Source organism: Molossus molossus, unplaced genomic scaffold (assembly GCF_014108415.1).
Source record: "Molossus molossus isolate mMolMol1 unplaced genomic scaffold, mMolMol1.p scaffold_m16_p_13, whole genome shotgun sequence".
NCBI classification, from domain to species: domain Eukaryota; kingdom Metazoa; phylum Chordata; class Mammalia; order Chiroptera; family Molossidae; genus Molossus; species Molossus molossus.
In genome coordinates this window covers 65,627,351-65,650,609 of record NW_023425348.1, presented here as the reverse complement: position 1 = coordinate 65,650,609, position 23,259 = coordinate 65,627,351, and the positions used below count along the sequence as shown (strand labels likewise).

The 23,259-nt window shown below is 39.6% G+C and overlaps 1 protein-coding gene across 1 annotated transcript in view; it reads right to left on the bottom strand.

The window, feature by feature from the left end:
• The window catches only part of LUZP2 (leucine zipper protein 2), a 399,750-nt gene extending 376,992 nt beyond the window's left edge, over positions 1-22,758 (bottom strand). The window contains exons 1-2 of the mRNA XM_036259475.1: positions 22,603-22,758; positions 3,816-3,822 (exon numbers count right to left, since the gene is read on the bottom strand). Of these exons, the coding sequence (XP_036115368.1) occupies positions 3,816-3,822; positions 22,603-22,657 (62 nt within the window). The 5' untranslated portion in view covers positions 22,658-22,758. The remainder of the gene's footprint in view (positions 1-3,815; positions 3,823-22,602) is intronic.
• Between the last annotated feature and the right edge of the window lie 501 nt (positions 22,759-23,259).

Below are 23,259 nucleotides of genomic sequence, written 5' to 3'. Positions count from 1 at the left end.
TTACTGAAAAAACTTAAGTTTCTGGCCCTTCAATGGTACGACTGTTGACTATCTCATTGCAGTATTCAGGTTTCCCAAATCTAGTCTGGCCCAGGCTTCAGGACCTGCATTAGTGGACTTTATATTTACCCGGGCTTCATTGTACCCTTTTCTTCCTCCCCAAAAAGAAAAATGTATGAGAAAGAAAAGACCACATTTCCCAATCCCCTTTCCATCAGTAAAAGTTCCATTAACTATTAGTCAGCAACTTATTGAATTTTAAATTTGCACACAAAAATCATTCCGTGCAAGCACAGTAATCTTACAGTCATTTTTTAAAATTACATGCATGCTTCCCCTGGACATATAAACATGAGTCACACCTGATTACTATGGCAGAGAGTTTCCAAGTGATGTTTGAAGGCAATCACAGGCACAAATATTCATTTCAATCCCTTTTCAGTTCTACCTTCCCTTCATGTTGATAACAGGTCCATTTCCAAACATTCTTTTTGGTCATACACTAGTGAGTTGTGGAGTAGATAGCAACTTTTTGTAAACTGGGACTCATTTAATTCTGTTGGTAATAACTCCATTGCATCTTGACAGCTGTCATTTTACCAGATTACCCCTTGTGACTGCATAATCTCCAAAACACAAAATCCTCCCATTAAAATTCTCCAAATTAAAGATCCTAGATATGAGGGATTTTATGCATGATTTTCCTATTTTAAAGTCATACAACTATGAAGCTTCTGAAACCCGATAATGAAATAAGGTAGCTAATGAAACTAACAAAATGAGATAATAAAAGTGAAGCATTTGTAGCTGCCTGACAGCAGCGTCCCTGTTGTTGTTGTTACACTGAGTCAGTAGACAGGAGCAAAGACATATTCCAGGCCTGTGCTGTCGATGTTTTTGTGTCTAAAGTTTGGCTGAAAGGAAAAACTCCCTGACAATTAATTACGTTCACTCACAAACTAAAAAACAAAAATAGACCAGAAATATCTGCTTGAAAAAAAATGCAGTTGTTTTGTTTTTATTCTCATTTAGAAAATGTATCCTGTTACTATAAAATAATGTTATTGATATAGCAACACTTTACTGAAATCTGAAGAGCAACTCCTCATAGAACACACAGTAAATAAATAAAATTTCCCGTCAACTCCTGAAAAGAAGAGACATGAGAAGACAATTTCTGGTGACAGCTGCTTCCCTAAAACTGTGTCGTGGATGGATGTGAAACCCTGTCCCAAGGACTTTCACAGAGCAAGTTTAGAGGTGGAATAGGTCTGTTCTAAAGCATTCACAATCACGTCCTAATTCTGGACATCTCATGCTTTCTTTCTTAATTGCATTTTTTATAGACTTAAACACCAAATGTTTTTAAGCATATAAAAACAATAAAACCTCGAAAGAAAGCGTCTTTAATTCAAATCGTAGTCTTTCTCTCTAAACTTACATGTAATTTCTTAGATTCTCCCAGGTGGCCGATCCCATTCTTCTGCGAGGTGCAGGACTCTCCAAAACTCAAGGCTCCTTCAGAATGAAGTATCAGCATGTTTGGGTGGTGATGGTAACAGTTCTTAGATACAGATGTCTGAGCAACAAATATAGTTAAACCACGAAGCAAGACCTCAGGAAAGAGCAAACTGGGGTATGAGGCCATTCTGCTTACTGGCTAGCTTTGAACTAGGAACAAATAAATGGTGGGAAGACCAAGTAGGGAACAGCTCAGTAGGTTTGCATTAAGAACCACGATCATCTTCTGACATTTCAGTTTTCAACTTGACATTCTCATGACTATATTAGGGATGCTCAATAAATATTCCCTTAATACTTTAAGCTGTTTCTTATAGATTTGTTCCAAGGAGCTGGAGGCTGTACACTTCTCTTACCCAGACTACCGCACATCCTCACCTTCTGGAGGTAAAAGATCTCTTGCTTCTGAAACGAACCTTCTATTCCCAGACTACACCTTGACTCTTTCCAAACGCCTAAATCTAAGAACCTATCTGCCTACTGAAATTCTCATTCAATTATATTAGTTTTGGGGGTGGGGCTCCCTTTGGCGCAGCTGGAAGCCAGGAGAGAGAACAGGAGGAAGAGAATGAATGGTTAAAAGAAATAAAGACAAAGACAAAGAGATGTAGAAGGAGACAGGTGTTGAAAGCCCACACTGAAATCAAGTGAAGTAAGATTCCCCCTAAAGATGTATAGAAAGGATAATAACCCTTTCAGATAGCTTTCTATTTTGTGTTAGAACTATAAATACAAAATGTTATAAGGGAAAATAAGTATATTAAATTTTTATTAAAAAAATAATCAAAGTACTTTCACAGTTATGGTAGGAGTGAGGAAGATACTAGACTTTAGGTTCAAATGTCCTTGGGTTTGAATTTAGTTCCCACCATTGAAACAAGTCTCTTATCTGAGCATTAATGTTCTCATCTAGACACCCTACATGTTGAATTAATTAAATTAGGCAAAACTAGATTAAGTGAGGTGCTATCTAACATTTAAGTGCTGTCTAATTATCCCCTATTATTATTTATTACTTAATTAATTTATAAAATAAGATGAATTAAAGGCCTGTTAATTCTTCCATCTCAAAAAACTGTTTCCTCTTCAATATTTTCACTTTATTTCTCAAGTCAGCAGAGCCTTAATGGCTAAAAAGTGTTAATTAGCCCACATTTCAAAAAACAATTCCTGGACTATGTCATTTTAAAAACCAAATGATGAAGGAAATTGTTATTTTACGGGACGGAAATTATTTTCTCAGCAATAAAAGGACAGGACTTTGATACACAAAAAATTTTATCTTTCTCCAGACACAAGAAAAATCACCTGGTCCAGCAACATAATGCCATTTTTCAAAAAGTCAAGATTAAATTCTCTTTTAACTACATCAAACTATCTGATAAATTAAACTTTCTTAACTGGATTTTTTAAAGAAAAAAAATTATGGAAATTGTCTCAGAGAATTAAATTTCTTTGCAAGTGATGTGATTGATGCCCTCATTGAAATGGTTGATACTTTTGGCGTCATTGTTTAGACATGTAAGAAAAATAGTGAGTGTGAAATTGAAGAAATAGTAGAAAGCTTTTACATAAAAGATGACATTCATATATAGTATTCTTAACCTTTAGCAATCATTTCTTGGACAAGGAATTGCCTTTTTCAAATAAGATTTTATTTTTATGTTTCCATTTAGAACACAGAAAACATAATTTAAAAAAATACTCTGTCTTTTGCATAGGAAGAATTAATTACAAGAGAAAAATAATACACATGGCGACAAGAAACTCTCAAACCTGGGGAAAGAAAGCGTACAGGGCGCTGAGCGTGGATTGCATCACAGTGCTCATTCCGCCTTGCATGGCCACAGAGTTTCCCATTCACTGAGGACCTACTCTCATTCCGCAGGAGCAGTCCTGGGTTTTGCATTCATTTCCATAACTGAATGGTAAAGAAAGGAGCGTGTTAAACTTGTATTAGTATAAAGTGTTTAGATCTGTACTCTGTTACTCTTCACACTAGGACTTTGAGATTGGTTATTTTCCATGTTCAGATGAAACTAACTACCATAATTTTTTTTTTCAACAGCTCACTCAAAATCACACGAGTAATGTGGAAGACTGGGATGGATTCAAAGCCAGAGAGATCAGTCTCTGTTTTAGGTCAGTTTTCCTAAAAGTAAAGCCTAAGAGAGGCCTCCTTCAGAAGGGAACTTGCCAGAATGGCCGGATACTTTCCAATGAAGGTAAGAAGAAAACTTGACAGGTCAAAACGCTTCAGCAAGGAAGGGGTCACTGCAAAAGACCAGCTACACCTGGTGCCTAGGAAAACACTGGAGCATAAATTGCACCACAAAGGTAGACAGATCCACACTGAGTCAGGGGTCCTTCTGGTTTTGCCTGCATATCAGTCATACACATGGTTGACTGTAGGGTTGGGGTACAGAGACCAGAGAGTGGGGGGGCAGGGGGATCATGGAGGGATATGGTGTAGAATACCCAGGGAGGGGAGGAAGTCTAATGAAGCATAGGGTGGTGAGTGAGATTGGGGAGAAAATACATTAATACCCTGGGTCAGGGAGAGGAACACTCTTAGGGGCAGTTAAGGATGAGAGAAGGTGTGGCTGAGAGGATGAACAAAGCCTGGGGTTAGGGAAAGGACCTCAGTACACTCAGGGCTATTTTTCTGCAGATAGATATTTGATAGCTATTGCAGATGGCAGCACTCCTAGTGAAGAAAATCTGGACCAGGGACCGAGAAGACCTACTACAATCTCTAAAATCCATTATACTATGACACCTCTTCATGTGACTACTCCACATGCTGGGATATTGAATATTTGAACTCGTACCCTGTCGACTCCCTGGAACACCAATTTCCTATTGTGTTATTTCCCTTGCCTGCTGCATTCTTTCTAATTCTGTCCTTCTCTTATGGAGGTAGGAACTTAACCTTGAGGACTTCTTGCCCTATCAATATCCTGAGAAATCAGATTTCCCACCCTGATAAAGGCATGACTGTACAGTCATTATACAATTTTATAGTGTGTGTGTGTGTGTGTGTGTGTGTGTGTGTAGTGCCTGCTCATAGGTAGATCTTACTTATTTGTTAACTCATTAAAGTGTCTTACTCATGTTCTGAATGATAAAAAAAATGTGTTTGTAGATAGTAACAATACATTAGCTGCACACATTAGTTATATATAAACTCAAAGTAGAATTTGCTTGGGCTCTTCAAGTGATACAAAATTTATTTATGTGATATATTTTAATCTAAATTAATATATCCATAAGATGAGGATATTTTGTAGTATAGAAGATGGACAAATTTCCCATCTATTTATTTTATTTTTTTAGATCCTAACCTGAAATTGATCTGCTATTTGACCCAGTGATCCCACTTCTAGGAATATATCCTAAGAAGCCTGAAACACCAATCAGAAAGAATATATGTACCCTATGTTCAAAGCAGCACTATTTACAATTAATAAGATCTGGAAAGAGCCCAAGTGTCCATCAATAGATGAGTGAAAAAAAAAACAAAAAAAAACCTGTGGTACATATACACCATGGAATACTATGCAGCTGTAATAAAAAAAGATCTCTTATCCTTTGAGACAACATGGAGGGACCTGGAGAGTACTATGCTAAGCAAAATAAGCCAGTCAGAGAAATACAAATATCATATGATCTCACTCATTTGTGAAGTATAATGAACAAAATAAGCTAATGAATAAAATAGACCCAGAGACATAGAAGTAGGGTACAGACTTAAAACCTTGAAAGAGGGAATGGGGGGAGAGAAGAGATAAACTGAAGAATTTATATACATGTATGCATAACCAATGGACATAGACAATAATGCCATGGTGGGGGCAGGGGCGGGATGGGGAGGAGGGTGTCTAGGGAGGAAAAAGGAGAAACATCTGTAACAAAAATAAATTAACAAAAAAATGATAATAAAGCTTTGAAATTTGAAAAAAAAAAAATTCTGACCTCAGAATATTTTTCCATTTATCTTCAGATAGAGTGGGAGAGAGAGAGAGGGAGAGAGAAACATTGACATGAGAGAGACACATCAACTGGTTGCCTCCCTCATGACCCTAACAAGGGCCAGGGATGAACCGCAGCCAAGGTACATGCCCTTGACTGGAATTGAACCCATGACTCTTTGGTCAGAGGGCTAACACTCTAACTGCTGAGTCAAAGTGGCCAGGACTTGCCCATCTATTTTTTATACTCTTAGAAGCCATGATTTTGAATGTTATTATTATTATTCCTGCTATTATTATTTAATCTTTGTTCTGTTGTACACTGCCGTTCTCTTCCAGAAATCTAATTTCCCAAGCAGTATTTCTGCCTGAATACTTCCCTCTAAGTGTGGAAACCCACAGAAAAATCGTTTACTTTTGTGACATCTTCTAAACTCTCCTCTATTCCCAGAGGTGGGAACTTCACTCTTCTATTTGGACATTTGGTCTCGCTCACATTCTACCAAAGGTTCATTTTATGTGTCTGGGATTGCAAGCATTTAACATTATTCTCTGGCATATATGGGCTCACTAGTAAATATTCATTGACTTAATTTACATATGCTTATTTGCTATGAAACTGATGAATTGCCAACTTATCACTCCTGCTAGGTGCCAAAAGTGTCATTCATAGCTTGGGGTCCTTGGGTTCAGGAGACTGAACCTCTCCAGTAAGACAGTAAGTTATGAAAAATGTAGCCTCCCCAGCATAACCATTGACTTTTCTCCTCTTACCTAACACATCCTGGGCTACTGGGCACAATATATGATTCCAAAACCTACTCCAGGGTGAATGTACAACCTGGCAACCTGTACATTAACGAGTTCATTTCCAAGGAGGTATGACAGGCTTCGAGGCTCTCGTCTCTGCTCACACATCTGGCAAACAGCAAGGACCTGACCTTCCAGCATCCTTCATTGCTCTTCACTTCAGAGCTCAGTCAGCACAAAGTCCTAATGACCGTCACTTTTCCCTACAACTTTTGGTCTTATTATTAATAGTTAACTTACTCTCCTTTTGGGGATTTCTGATGCAAAGCCACATAAAAACTCTGATTTCATGTTCAACCCTAAATGACTTTAGCAGGTCGTATCCATCCCTTGGTTTTGTGAAATTGGCGTTTCTTGAGCTATGCACTCCAACAGAACTATTCTCATCTGAGGGGCTTATTCCAATAGCGCTGCTTTCTCCAAGACCACAGGGGAGAGATTTTTAAAAAATTGTCCCCCTTCCCAAAATTGCCCCAGTAGTTCATTTCATGTAATGCTGCTGTGTTGTCAGAACTTCATCCCATACCCCTGACAATCGCAACACAGGATGCAAAAAATCTAACCACAGAATTAGGTGAACAATTTTCTTCACACAAACAGCAACAACTGCGTTGGTTTCACATACAGATATGAAGTCTAGGTTGTAGCATGGAATCCAGCGGATGAATCTAATTAGTCCCAAGCAAGGCTGCAAGGTGAAATTCATAATCGTCCAGTTGCAAATTGGGCTATCTGGAGGCAGGAACATGGCCTTACTAAGCGTTTCCCCTTAGGACCACAGCGGCCCGCAGTCCAGGCTTCCTCTCTTAGGTCTCCTCAGGTCTCCTCTTTTCTCAGTCCCCCTAATGGGGGGGGGAGGTACTCATTGGGGTCACCGGGCTGTAGGGCAAGCTCCCTTACTCCGAATCCATCCTTCTCACTCTAACCTCGGTTTCACTGTGAATGAGGAATAAGGACTCATTACCACCAACTACTTACCTCCCTCTTTCTGCCAGTTTGTCTTGTACGCCCTTTTTAAAGCCAGGGGAAAATATTTATAAATAAACAGCAACAGAAAACAGGCACTGTCTGCATTCATTGGGAGACTTCTCTTTCCCTGATCCGAAAATTGCAGCTCAAAGCCTGCGATGCACCACGAGCAACTGCATATGAGCATCGCACTCACTGCTAGACTTAAACATTCTATATTTCAAAGGTCTGTTGTGCGTGCGTGTGTGTGTGTGTGTGTGTTTCCCCCTCAATGTGCTTCTTATTACAAAACACAGCCAGGACATCCTGACGATACCCGCATAACATACAAAGCTCGGGCAAATCAAAACAAGAAGCCAGTTCCGTTGTCACCTGGCCCTGCCCTTAGCATTCTGTCTGGCAGGACTTACTTTGCCAGCCTCTCACCTTTTCATCACTTCTTCCGAATAAACACTCTTTGCACTCTGTGTCTGAAAGTTTACAGATAGACAAAAGCTGGAGGTTTCCTGAAAGAGCAGCTCACACTTTTCTACCAGAATGTAGCCTTGCTTAGGACTAATTAGATTCATCCGCTGGATGCCATGGTACAACCTAGACTTCAGAATCAGAGTCTAGGGTCTAAACCCTGGCCTTGAATCTTACTGTAGCCATGAGATGATGGACAGAGAGCAGGCACAGACAAAACCCTATGGGTTATATATACAGGTCCTGAGCATATTAAAATAATAATAATAATCTTTACACCTTTTTTTTTTTTTATCCTCACCGGAGGATATTTTTCCATTTTTTGTTCAGATAGAGTGGGAGGGAAAGAGAGGGAGAGAGAAAGGGAGAGAGAGAGAGAGAGAGAGAGAGAGAGAGAGAGAAACATCAACGTGAAAGGGACACATCGAGTGGCTGCCACCTGCACAACCCAACCAGGGCCGGGGACAAAGTGCAACCGAGGTACATGCCCTTAGCGGGAACCAAACCCGGGTCTCTCAGGACCGCAGGCCAACGCTCTAACCGCTGAGCCAAACCGGCCAGGGCTAATCTTTACACTTTTAACTCTTTAAAGAGACAGTCACAATGGAAACATGATTTAAAAGTGGCTATTGATGGATTTATATCTTGCTAATATCTGAAAGTGCTGTAAGACATACTGTGGGCCCAGGACAAATCTATTAATTGCTATAATAATCATAAAAATAAAATATGATGAAATTAGAGCAACGATTGCTTCAAAATCATGACCACCTTATGACGGAAGATTTTCTGTTATGTATAGATGCTTCCAGTTCAAACACGATCAAAGCTTTTTAGAATTCAAAAGCCATCAAAAGTGACTTTATTTTTTTATTTGGCATGTCAACAATTGCAATTAATTCACATTCAAGTGTCTTTCAGAGAAGTTTGTGATTTTTACCTGAATATGTTGCCCAGGTACAAAGACTACAAGTCTCCGCTTTCATTTTATCTGGGTACGGCGTTTCTACGACTGGCAAATAAGAAGTATTTCTAAAAGAAAGGCAGCACGTCCTCCCAAGCTGCCGTTCTCCAGGGTGATCTGAGCTGCGGCGGCCCTCCTGGGCCATGACTGGTCTCTCCAGCAGAGCCGAGAGCTGGACAGAACCTGGGTTCCTGCTGACGGGCCTAACTTGACCAGTAAGTACCGTGGGGACAGTGCCTCAGGTCCACAACACTTTTAGGAACCCACAAATTAAATTTAAATTTAAAACCAAACTTTTAGATTACATAAATACTTATATATTAAGATAGAACATATACTATTTATAGCAATATAAAATCTAAATACAGTCACAAACCTATAATTATACATGTACTGGAAGGAGGAAGGAGCTGATGAAGGTAAAAGTATCTCAGGCCCACGGAGATACAGCACAGACCTGCTTGCTGCCCGTGGAGGATGAACCAGCCCTGCATTTCCTACCTCTGTGTAGTTCTTATGTGAGAAAGAGAGACAATTGTAGCTTGTTTAAGGCACCATCATCTGGAGTTTTCTGACACATCCAAGAGACTGAATATTTAGGATCCAAACCGTGTTTGACAAAACATGTCAGAGCTGCATGTACACCACCTCCTTTGATCCTGCCGGCCTGGCAGCCTCGCTCCAGCTTCCAGAAAGGAAAATAAGGATCGCCGCAACCCCAAACCAGGTAGCTCTTAGCCATCAGACCCCGCCCTTTCCTTAAGACACAGGAGCTAGCCAAAGGCACGTTGCAACTGCATTCTTATTTCCCCAAAGTGTATATGTTGAAACCGTGACCCTCACTGGGGTAAAATTAGGAAGTGGAGCCCTGGGGGTGGGGTCCTCATAGTGAGATTAGTGCCCTTATAACAAGTGACCCTGGAGCAGGCTTCCTCTGTCTGCATTTCACGGCGTAATGAGGCCAGAAGACGCGGCCTGCAACTAGGTAGAGTGCTCACACAGACAGGGTTTGCCCGCGCCTTGATCCTGGCCTTCCCGGCCTCCAGCACTGTGAGGAATGAATGTTTGTTGCTTAAGCCAATCAGTCTGTGTGACTGTTACAGCAGCTCAAGCAAATTAAGACAAGGCAACTTTGCCTCCTTTACACCCAGCTTTCTAAGTCCTGATGTAACTTTGAGGCTGTGAACATGGAACTGAACGCCCTGGGTCTGGGCCACCTACTTGTCATCACTCACAAGCTCTTTATTGATAAAACGGGGTTCTTACTAATTGCTAAACAGGGTGATGGAAAATGTGTGGGTGTGTATAAAAATTTACATGTAAATTCTATAAAATGGCAGATATTATGTTTCCTTCACATGATGCCTAATCCCCCACCAGCTTTTGGGTCTGACCTTGAGAATTCCTTTGATATGGTGTCAATTAAGTAAAAGAGTACATAGAAAAAAATGGGTATATTATTAAATTTTCAGGTGTAATTCCCCTTAGGGAGAGAAGTGAACATATAGAAATCACTGTAGTGATAACTAGGACCAAACTGACAGTAGTGTATTATCAAATAAAACCTATTTTCAAGGACAAGTTCTCAGAAAACTGTAAAATATATATGCGTAATATATATGATTTATTAAAATGATGTATAGTATAATGTGTACCACGAATACTATGTAATATATATCATATACACACATGCATATATACATAAACATCTATATATTTATTGTGACATTAAATCAAGCCATTTTTTTAGATATCAACGTTGACAGTGTCAGTCGATCAATGGATTAAATCTTGAACATAGATCTGACTATACTATACTTTGTACTCCACAGTGCCATCTTCTGACTACCAATGGAATTGCAGTCTCAGTAAAAGCACAAAGCTCGGGAAACCTCTCATTATTACTATTGTTGTTGTTGTTACTGTTATTATTTAGTCAGCCTTCAAAAGAGATTAAGTTCAAATGATTTTGTTTTTCCACATCTGTGAAACAAAAGGTGACAGTATTTACGACATGGGGCTGTTGTGAAGTTTCCATACAGACGAGGCATAGAGTACCACATGCGTGTATGACACAAGCCACTGTTCACACCAGTCGGCCGTGGTTCTCAACAGCTCCTTCGCTTCTGAGTTACCTCCCAGATGCCTGACATCGCAGATTTTGGTGTTCACTTTCATTGCACAGGATCCTCAGCTGGAGGTTTATGCCTATTAAATCATGGCAATCCTCTCCACCTTTTAGTACTCTTGTGACCTTAGATATAGTAACTTGTCTAAACCTTCACATCCTAATCTACAGAGTGCCTTCATGAGTATGGGAAAAAATAATAGAGAACCCCTAGAGAACTGTGTAGTACAATTCTTACACATGGAAAGCAAACAATAACCTTGAATTACTGTTTTACATTTTAAAGATTAAGCTAACAGTCCAAGCACCTGAGAAAGCTTCCTGGGATCACAAGGGTAGGCGGTCTGAGGAGCAATTCGCATGCAGATCAGTCTGATTCCTACCACAGTTCAAATGTGGATGCCATCGGGAGCCAGGCAGTGGAACAGTGTAGTTCATTGGTTTGGCTTTGGAAAACAACAGCCATAAAAAAAGACAATATTATACAAATATATGATCACTATCTTTGACAATGAAATGAAATAGAATATTTTATTTATTTTTTATATATATATATTTTTTCTTTATTGATTTTAGAGAGAGAGGAAAGGAGGAGAGAGACATAGAAACATTGATGAGACAGAACATCGATTGGCCGCCTCCTGTATGTCCCCCACTGGGGATCAGGCCCACAACCTGGGCATGTGCCCTGACTGGGAATTTAACCGGCAACCTCTTGGTGCATGGGTCTATGCTCAACCACTGAGCCACACCAGCTGGGCGAAATGAAATATTTTAGTTAGAACTTTAAAGATAGGCTCTTCTGTCATCTTTAGTTTTGAATGTAGAAAATATCTGGCAGAAAGTTACAGTTTTCTTTCCTTCTATCTTTGAGTAAATCAGAACCCACAAATGAGGCCAACACAAAGGTGGACATTGGCTCATTCCAGTGATTTATGTCACACACTAGGAGGCGCTGTACCACAGTGATTAAGGGCATGGGCTCTTACTATTTGTTATTTAAATTCAAAATCTACCACCTACCAGTTGTAACCTTGGGCAAGTAATCTACCACCTATATGCCTTAGTTTCCACACACGTGAAATGGAGGCAACATCGTCAGAAGTTCATTGTAAATATTAACCTGGTTTAAAGTATTGCAAAATTGTTAGCTATTATTTATTATCATATCATCTTTTTATTCCTTTCTTTGTTATTCCAGGAGAACGAACTTCTCTAGAGAGAGGAATACAACTAAAGCAATATGGATAACATAGGTGCACCTTCCGTGTAATACAGAAAATTAATTGAGAAAATTTGTTTTCCACATCGTGCAAAACCAACTGAAGCTAATGAGAAAGAGTGGAGGGTGGGAAATCAAAATTTTCATTTATTTTTTATTTTTGTTAATCCTCACTTGAGGATATTTTTCAGTTGAGTATAAGGGAGGGAGGAGGAGAGAGGGAGAGAGAAAAACATTGATGTGAGAGAGACACATCAATTAGTTGCCTCCGACATAACCCCAACAGTACAGGGGATCAAACTTGCAACCCAGGCACATGCTCTTGATGAGGAGAAATTGAACCTGAAACCCTTCAGTACATAGGCCAACAATTTAACCGCTGAGCCAAACTGGCCAGGGCAAAGCATTTATTTTTATAAGACTAACTATTACTTCTACTTAGTCTGAAAACTCAGATTTTTTTGCCCCAAGTAGAAAATAACAAACATTTATGTAGCCTCAGGTTTAGGTCTTGGTTTTCATTGCCGCTTTATCATACACCTTGATGTGATGGACGCCAGGTGGGAGGTGGAATTAAGTTTCATTCCTTCCCTTGTATTTGCAGATTTCTCCTTGCTGTCCAGTGCATTCTAAATAGAGTGTGCCCCCTGATATATCTCTGTAATATAGTTTTATATTCTTTAGTTCATTTGGCATTTTCTCAGTCCTTTATAGAAAGGTACACAAAGAAGAGAATTATTTTTATGTAACTTGAACGACAAATGTAGCCAGATACCTGGCAAGATACTCACTTATTAAATTTATTTACGTGCATGTGAAAATAACTGTGATCCTTGCCAAAACATCACCATCGTTTCAAGCTCCTGACTTCAACTGCAATTTCCATGCTGAGTAAATGCCAAAGAGATCAAGGTGTTCTAGACTCAATACTTCTTAAACATTGAAGCAGTGGTTTCCAAGCCTTTGTACATCAGAAGCGTCCGTGTTCCACACCAAATGAAAATCATTTGGCTCCTTCCTCAAAGAATCTGATTTAATACATTTAGGATAGGGACCAAAAAATTGCCTTTTTAACAGCATTCTGGGTGATTCTCACTTAGGTACACTGAGGTATACTTTGAGAGACAATGATCTGAGGAGATATGTTTTCTAAACAGAAACATTGAAATTAGATGGCAAACTTTTGTATTCATAATAAAGGTTTCAATTTGGCGGGTCTTAAAAGTAATTAATTTCTTCGGCTGATTCATTTTAAGAATGCATTCATGTAGCCATGAAAACACACAGTTATTTGCCAGCATGGTTTGGTTTCAGCATTCTTGTTTGTATCATACATCATTCTTTTTCTTCAATGTGGATTTGTATAGAGACTAGTTTCTGTCAACGGTGCTATAGTTGCCTTCAGAAAGCAATTCTCGGAAAGAAGCTGGGATCTGACTACTTTCCAGCTGGGAGAATATAGGCTAATCATTTAATGTGCCCACAACCCAGTCTCTTAGTGATAAACCATATATAAGTATAATGTACTGCAAGGATACAAGGGGTGGGTGACAGAGAGTATAGCATCTAACACACGTCCAGGGCAAGAATTAGCTCTCAAAATATTGGCTGAACCTTTAATTTACATGTTATATAAAAGGACCAAATGAAATAAAGATGTACACAAAAGGGATTCAATATCTTTCGATATTTTCCTAAATTGTAGTGTCAGAAAAAAACAAAAAAAACCCAACAAAACAGTTTGCCCCCATTTTTTTTTTTTTTTTACATAAACTTATTTGTAGAATGAGCTCACATTTCACTTTGTGGCATCTGAAAAAACAGCATGTCCTTAACAATATAAACTTTCCTCCACCATTTCTGCTTCTTGCCAACATGTCACTTCAATCTTTCATATATTTTCTTGTTTCTTTTATAATTCAGAGGGTTTTCCTACCCCCCTCTTCCCTGCCCAATACTAAAGGCTTAGCTTGCTGCAAACACCAGCAATGAGGGACTCAAGCATTAGAAGAAAGAAAATTAAAAACAAAACCAGGAAAGCTAGTATTGGGGAACTTTCCTTTCTACTGCTACCATTTCTGTCCAATCACAGAGCATTCAAAGAGCCCACTGTGCAGGGTGCATCTCTGCCATCCCAACCTTTCTTCTCCACCATTCTGTGGGGAGCTTGGCCGGCCTCACCCGCTTAATGATAGAAGTCCAGAGCCTTCGGCTGGTCAAAGGGCTTGTTGGTGTTTGTGATGTCTGAGTTTGAGCTATAGCTCTTTGGTCCTGCCATCTTTAGGTAAACTTGAAAAATGAACCTTTTTTAAAGGCATCGATGTGATATTATGGCAATAAAACTTAACAACTGTATGTAGTGTTTAATCAGATTAAGCAACTTAATTCAGAGCTTTCGGATTCAAAATGGAAGCTAGGTCAGGTCATATAGGTTTTTCTTATTTATTTATATTTTTCTTGAGGATGTGACAGGTGTTTAAGTCAGTGCTCCTAACTGTGATTGGGTAGGATGACACAGAATTGGCTTCTATATTGGTCTTAAGTTATCTGCATGTGCTTGGAGGAAATGAATATTAAGTTTTATTTCTCTGTGCTAGACACTGTACTTTACATACAACAGCTTATTCAATCCTCTTGAAAAATCTATGAGAGAGGCACTATTATCACTTCTTTATTGATGACAAAAATGTGGCTAAGAAATGTTAATGTGCATTTCCAGGTTATGTTGCTAGTAAGGCTGATTCAAAGTCTGCTTGATTCCATTTGCTTTGGCTTTAACCCATGTGACAAGGTCAACGTTTCCTGTAACCCAACAAGTAGCTACTCACTAAGTACTTCTAGATGCTCAGAGTTCTGTTTTGAATCAGAGTCTGAAAGATGATAAATTAGAAACCCTCATAACCCTCCTGGGGTCAGGCAGCAGAAAGTCACAGAAAGTCACATGAGATGGAGGCTGGCCCGGAATCGGCGTGCACTTTTGCCAATACTATAACTCAGTGGCCAGGACCACTAGGAAAGGCAGCAAGTCCTTGCATGGTTTTTGTTCCATTTTTTTCTAAGGATCATTCGCTGGGCTCAATTCCCTCCCCACCTTGCCTCCAGAAGAAGCTAACAGGAAAATAAACCCTGATTTGATGATTTGGCCTATACCAGTCAAGAACTTTGAAATTCGTTTATTTTGATTTTTAATAAAATCATTAAATTAAGTGTTGATTGCTCCAGGTGTCCAATAAAAGGCAACACCCTAAATTGTCACTTTTATGTAAAGTAATAGCTAATGTGTCTTAGGATGTCCTGAGAGACGACAGTACAGTTATTTGTGTGCACTAAGAATTTAAATACATTTTTTTCAACCCCAAATGTTGGATATCATCACTTTCCAATTTATAGATGAGAAATTTAAGTCTGAAAGTGGTTAAGATATCGATTTAAAGGCAAAGGACTTGTGATATGTATATGTAAGGTAAAATCTATGAACATCTAATCCTAAAAAAAAGTTATATAACTATAAATTACTCATAGGCCATAATAAAAATATAGACACATGGAAACCAAATGAAAAGTAATGTCACCATACGTTAAAGCTGTAAGTGAACATGTTTAGTATCTCATCTTTGTAAGCTAGTTAAGTCTGCTGCCCATTGAACAATACCACACCTGCAGCATAGACTTAATAGGTAAGAAATATATATGCAAATGTCTAGCTAGAAAATACATTTATAGGAAATAGCTTCAACAAAAAAGATCCCAAAAGCACTGAAGTTGTCATCTCACAATACAACTGAGAGATCAGCAGGAACCATTACAGGTGTATCTCTTGAGAGATAAATTGGGTGCAGAGATGAGAATTCATCAATGACTCTGCTTTGGGATCTCAAAACGACCTAGTGTTTTTTTTAGGCCAGCTCACTCTTCAACAAACAACTGAATACAGGCGAACAAACAGTGTTCAACAACTATAATTCCCTTTGACAATAGTCTGTTGTTCTATCTTAATTACATGGGGTCAGAGAATTTGTTTTAAAATTACTTTATACTCCACAATAATTAGAATCGTTCTGAATATATTGTAGGCTCCTGCCGTATGAATGTGGCTTGACTACAGAAGAGATACATCACGGAGAGCAGCCACCTCGTAGACCAGAAAGTGGATTAGGGCAAGTTCTGGGCTCTTGTTTTGGTTGACCTCTGTGAATCCAGGTGGGTCTCAGTCACTCTGGAGCTCAGTGTTCTCACCTCCACAACAAAGGGCTTTGGACTACAACACAACCTTGTGAGTACACTCAAAGACATGAAGACACACGAAAGCAACACTGAAAACATCAGGCATAATTACAATGCACTTGCAAGCTGTAATATAACCATGTCTCCCAGTGTTTATAAAATCATTCCCAGAGCACGATTTATTTGGTTGACCTTCAGTGTGTATCTAAATGGAATGGTTTTCTTTCAATATTTCATTGCCTCCTATAATCATGAAGCAAAGATCTCAGATGGCCAAATAACGATGTGTCCTTTATCTGATGCAAACTTAATGTGATCCATGCCTTTTATTTCCCCTGAGCAGCAAATTATACCATTATGATTCACTAGATTGACAAATGTCATCACACATTCACAAACACAGTAATCTATGGCAATATATATAAAGTGTGTGTGTGTGTATATACACACACTTTTTTTTCATTTAGAATTTCATAGTAAAGTTATGCATAGTTTGTGACAAAGTACGTTAACTAGTTGAGACTAGATGACCTCAAAATTTATTTTTAAAACTGGGTTAGTATAAAGCCCCATTTTATGTGATGATTCTGAAGACTTATAGCAAACAGTTGGGCATTTTCTATTATCAGTAGTTCTCAATACTAAAAAAGAAAATCTCAATGTTATCTTTTATTCCCTTAATTTTTCTAAATGTATGTACCTCATATAGATTGCAAATACTTGATGAAAATCACTAACAAGTAGAAGATAAAGTTGTAGAAACTTTTCTATCAACCCTGCCTATATAGTTTAAAAGCATCCGTTTTTATTCATTGACATCTGTGCTTAGGGCTTTGTTTGACATTATTTATGATTTATATGCTATGAATACAATTAAACTTGAAACAGATATACAAGTAGCTAAACATACACTTTTGTGCTAAATCACATTCCATGTAATTACGTTAAGGATTGCCATTTTTCATGCTGTTCACCACGCCCACAGTGCCATCCAGGCATTTGCCACCAAAACACCTTGGAAAGGACCAGTCTAGTTACCAGGTAACCTTCACTACTTCTCCTGCTTCCTGTCTTCTTTGCTAATATTTTCTCTCTTTTGGATAATGACTGTGATTCTTGTTAATTGTGTCATCCAGTTGATTTGTATCCAAGTTTTCATTTATTCTACTATGTCCAGATCAATCACAGATATAAAGATTTTGTGTAAAAAGTAGCAACATAGCGTAATAGCTGCACAACTTAACTATTAAGCACTTACTGTGTTCCAGGGAATATGGTAAACTCTTTTTCTGGATGAGCTCATTCAGTCTTTACCACACCTTCTCAAATCCTGTCTATCAGTACCCTTATTTTCTACATGAGAAAACTGGACAGAGATGATAAGCAATTTACCTAAGATTACACAACCAACAAGTGTTGTACAATATTAAAGTCAATTATAAAATATGATTTTTCATAGTGTCCTTGGAAAACAGAAGTTACTTCTGATACTCCTTCATTGGCATTATTCACTCTTTTGTCTACTCACACTTTGAACATAATTTATGATGAATATATTCCATGATGCTACTTAGGAGGATGGTTTTGTAACTCCTTCAGGATTTTTGTTTTGTTTCTGAAGCTCTGAATTTGCTGTCTAGTTAAACATTTAACCAATAGTCTGTTTGAATTGGGAAGTGTTCTAATATGACACAATATTTGAATAATGTTTGTCCTTAAAATAATGTTTGTTGTTATTAATCCAACTTTGTCTTATACATAATCATTTCCGTACATGACTAGATTATGGGGACATGTATTTGTACTTAGTACATTATTTTATTGCCCTGTTGCCCTATACAGTAACTGACTCATTGCAGGTACAGTTTTATTTTTTAAATATTTTTTCTTTAATGATTTTAGAGAGAGAGAAAGGGAGAGGGAGAGAGAGAGAGAAACATTGATGAGACATAACACTGATGGGCTGCCTCCTGCATGCCCCCCCACTGGGGATCGGGCCCACAACAAGGAATCGAACCAGCGACCTCTTGGTGCATGGGTCAATGCTCAACCAGTGAGCCACTCTACCTGGGCTTACTTAAATTATTTAGCCCTATTTATTAAAGGGCTTTTCCTCTAGATGTCAGTCAAAAACAGGCACACATATACCCCCCCCCCCCCCCACACACACACACAAGCACTCTCATAATGCACATGAGAAAACATCACTTCATTGGAACCACATACCCCTCAGCAGTTTCAGAAATGTTTGCTTCCCAGTTGGTAAGTCATGTTCTTTCTTTCAATTACATAGAGAGTAGTCTAGGATTATTGTACAATCCAACCATAAATGGTTGAGGTATCCCTTTCATTAGTCATAAGGAAAATTAATCCCTAATAATCCCCAAATAAGTCATTAAAAAACTGCTACAGGAAATAGGCAACTGAGGTCCAAAACTGAAATTTGAAAAGTGAAAACAGTTGCCTGTTAGTATTTTCTTTGCCTAGAAAAGACATTTCTCTAACGCCATTACCCAAACGTGTAATTCTCATCACAAAGGAATGTGTGCGGGGTCAGATTACAGGTGCATAGGCAGCAAGACTCACTATGTACAGGGCTTGGGAAGATAATTCCACATTACCACACATCACTTTGGGGGAGTTAAAGCAAGAATGCTTCCTATGCCAAATTTATATGCTTAAAAATAAAAACTTTGGGGACTTATTGTGTCTTTCCTTTATGCTATAAATCAAATTGATTCTCAGGACAGATGTAAGCACAGCGCAAACCGTCTTCAATATATAGTATCCTCTAAAAATAGATTCCAAAGTAAACATGTGGTGTGACTGCTGATCAGAGGGCCCAGGAGAGACCTATAAGGTGACTCCTATTGGGAGGACTGTAACCGACCATCTGCTTCAAGTCCTTGCTCGATGGAAAACCACCAGAAGTCAGTAGACCTCCACTCCTCCCCTGCCACGCTTCTCTCCCCATTAAGTCATTTAAAACTCAATATGCCAAAGGCATCAAGAGGAGGATCACAGCACAAAGGAACAGAGGTCCAGCGGTCTAAAGCACAAGGCTTCTCCAGCACTCCATGGGTCCCTTTTCACCAAGAACTTCTGAGGATTTTTCACCCCACTTTTCCCTTTCAGTTCCTACACTACTTTCTTCTGAAGTGAATTGCTGGCTGCCTTGGACGGCAATTTAATCCTTCTGCAGAGCGAGGCTCTTTAAAAAGTACAGTCATCCTACTCTGAAGCTATCAAACCAATACGTTTGGTTTCTTTGACCACACTTATTTGTCCACAGGTTAAATGTTTCTGTGTTAACTACATTACTTATAATATTAACTTGCTTTTCTGAATTTATATGTCCTTTCTAAACAGAGGAGACAATAAACCAGCAAAGTAAACTTCTCTTTTTAGTTCAGTGGGGTATACCAGTAAAATAGATAATTCTTGGCTATTGTGGAAGGTGAATAGGTAGATTTCTTTTAGGGCAAATAAAGTACCTCTGATGGGGGGAGGTGGGGCATCGATATTGTTTACAATGTTAAAAATCATGGAACTTTTGTGCTTCAGCATCTTAAGTTGCTATAAAAAGGTGGAAATGGGGAACATACACAAACAGAAAGATATTCAAACCTTCATATTTAAAAGGCAGAATTGTTTTAGAGTTTTCATCTTGGTGGATAGAATACTATTATATAATAACCTCTAATTGCCTCATTTGTTTTAGTGAATACATTCCTGTATTGTAAAGCAGAACTCAACTTTAAACCTATTGCAACGATCATAGCAAGCTTTTAAAGAGCTAGGCCCAGAGAGAGAGAGATGTTGAAACAGTTACATTTTTGCATCAAGAATCTGATCTACATTTCTCACACTTTAAAAAGAACTTGACAATTAAAGGCCAGTAAAACACTATAGGAAAATCTAGCAAGAGCCACACTCTGCTAATGCATTTAACACGGTCTAAGTATTGAAATGTCATTTGCTTCACAAACAGGACCACTGACTAAGAAACTAAGTTAGCAGAAGTCTTTGGCAAGAAAACACACTGTCACAGGTGGCCATGGCTGAGTCGCACTGTTTTTCTCAGCAGGACAATGCGCTCACACCTCTACTAATGCAACTCTCTCCCAAACCTGTACAGCTTAGTTCTAACTTGCACATTAACCATATGTCTACAATAACTCTTAAATGTTGCAAAGAGAATGGCCTTGTGTTAGAGTCCATTAAAACATAATCTCTTCCTGCAAACTGACATACTGATAGTACCACATTCATTTTTTAATTTGCACATGGTCACAAGGTAATCTGGTTATCTCGTAGAATAATTGCTACTGAGTAATCACAATAACAACACATGCCACTGACTATGAAGTTTCCTTATTTAAACCCACCATGCTCTTTTTGTTGAGTAAGCAAAAAGGAAAGTTTAAAGACCTGTCACAATTTTCACATACAACCACCACTGAAGAAGTTTCATATCTAAAGTAAACTAAAAATGACCAATTATGATATTTTTTGTAATACATGTGTTGATTACTAAAAAAAAAATTATCCTTAAAGTTATCCTTAAAAAATTACAACTTTCATAAAAGGGAAGATGATGGTTCTCTGTCTCTCCTTGTACTATATAACCAACATTAAAACTTTGGAAGCTAAGAGCTTTCTAAGCCACTTAAATTATAGCATCTTTCAAAAGCAAAAGTACTTTTGGAACACTAGAGATTTTAATGTCCTTAAAAATCCCTTTGGTCTAGGTTTTGCTTATTTAAATGTTTATTATTTTATGTGTATGTTGAGAGGCATCTACTTAAGTGTCAAACTTCGAGAACTGCCTTTTTCTAGAAGACTTCACAAGTAATTATTAAACCAGAACATAAAAGCATAGAGTAGATGGCAAAGCACTTCAGAGAATAACTGTGATGCGCTCTTTGCACTGAGCAGTTTCCAGCTAACCACAAATATTAAAATGGGCTCTGTAAATGGAGCAAATTAATATAATACTAGATAGCAAAGTGATTTGAAAATCATCTACAATATGTAAACTGAAGTGACCAGCAATCCTCAAAGAAAATAAAGAGTACAACTAATTTTATTTTAGTCTGGGGAAGTCACCTGGGCTTTATTTGCAAGGAAAGACTGAGTTCATCAACGATTGGGGCTAAATCTAACAGTCCTCACACTAAAAGAAAAGTTTGGTTGCAGGAGCTTTAAAGAGGATATGTAGATTAGGAGTGGACACACAATTTTTACTGCCTTGATAGTTCATAGGCAGTGAGTTTTCTTCACACGTCTAATTTCGTAATTAAATATAACCCTTTCTCCCTTTCATTTTCCATCAGATACACATCAGATAATGTTTCCATTCACGTGGATCTAAAAAGATCCTCATCCTGTGTGGGTTATTGTATTTTATAGTAGCCGAGGGAAAGAGGTTGCTGCCAATATGATGCTAAGAGCATGCAGAATAAAGGCTCAGTCCTGGGCAATGAAACAGTCCACCCTTGTGCTGCTCTTGTGGAAGAAGAATGCCAGTCCGTCCCCAGCTTCGGGACTTGATGAACAGGGGAGAGTCACAGAACTCATTTCAATCACTGCCTTTTAAACCTCCACTTCGAATAGCTCCTCTGTGCTAGGGCTTCAAGCCTCATCTATGGTCATTGATGGAGTACAGTATTTAATTGTTTCTGACTAGGGTCTCTGCTTCAGCACTCTGAGAGTGTGTCTAACTTTTAATCACCTTGGGTGCTCCTTAATTAGACCTGCGCACAGACAACCAAAGGAAAACGCCTCCCACTAAGCCCAGGCAAGAGGTGAAAACAGGCCATTTCACAAGTCCAGGAACTTTTGTGCAAGGTTTACCATCTTCAGGGATTAGCCACTTTTCTCTAGTTCCCAGAACCTTAAAATCACACACACTTGAGGGATAAGGAGGCTCTGTGAGGATTAAGACAGCTCCAGTGTAAGGACACTGCCTGGTGACAGTTCCCTTCTCGTCTCTCTGAGTCCTTTATTGTGGTTGGTTACTGCGCCTTATCTTTTGCTCTGACTAGGGCTGGAGGGAACATGTCTGTGGAAGGGGAAGCTCTTGTTCCCCTCACTGGGAGCAGGACTGAGACTTTCTGTAAAGGCTGGGACAGCTACAAAAGGACTCTGCTCTCCCCAAAGGATTTCAGAACCCTAAAAATAGAGGGACCCTCTAACTTAGGTGGGTGACGCAAACAGCTGAAATGTCCGTCCTGGGCCCCCACAGGTGACCTGCAGGAGGACCAACCTACCAGCAGCGCCCTTTGGTTCGGGTCCCCCGCTCCTGGCTCCTGGACTCACCTAGCACTGAGGACCAGCGCAGGCAGGAGAGGCAGCAAGTAGTGAGCTGGGCTGAATTTCATCCTGTCGCCGGCCGGGGTCCTCCTTCCCTCGCTGCCTCTGCTCTCCCTCCGTCTGGGGTCCTGTCTCTCCTTGGTGACCGGCTCTGTCCCCGGCCAGCAGAAAGCCCTCTCCGGCGGCAGACGGAGGAACGCACGGACAGATGCTCGCGAAGGCAGGAGCTGAAAGCGGAGAGTATCTTTGGGAGTGATGTCACCAGCGGCGAGGCAAGCCCTGCCCGGGATTGTTCGCGGCACCGCGCTCCGAGCCGGGAAGACGCGCTGTCACTCGGCTGGAGGCGGCGGGAGCGGGAGGAGGTGCCCAGCGCCGCGCTCGGGTCAGGGCTGCGCTCACTCGCACCCGCCCGGGCTGGTCATTCTTCCCGCTCGCGGAGGGCGGGGTGGGGCGGGGCGGGACAAGTCGAATCCCCCAGTAACTGCACCACCGTACTTCACGGGAGGTGGGACGAATCGCTGGAGAAGACGATCAGACGCTCAGATTCGCAGGCAGGTGTCCCTCACTCGAGGAAACGGGGTTTGGAAGAACGTCGCTCTGCAGAGAGTGTTTAAATATTATTCTCATTGGAAAGACACAGTGGTTCGCCCGAGGCGGATGGAAGGACGGC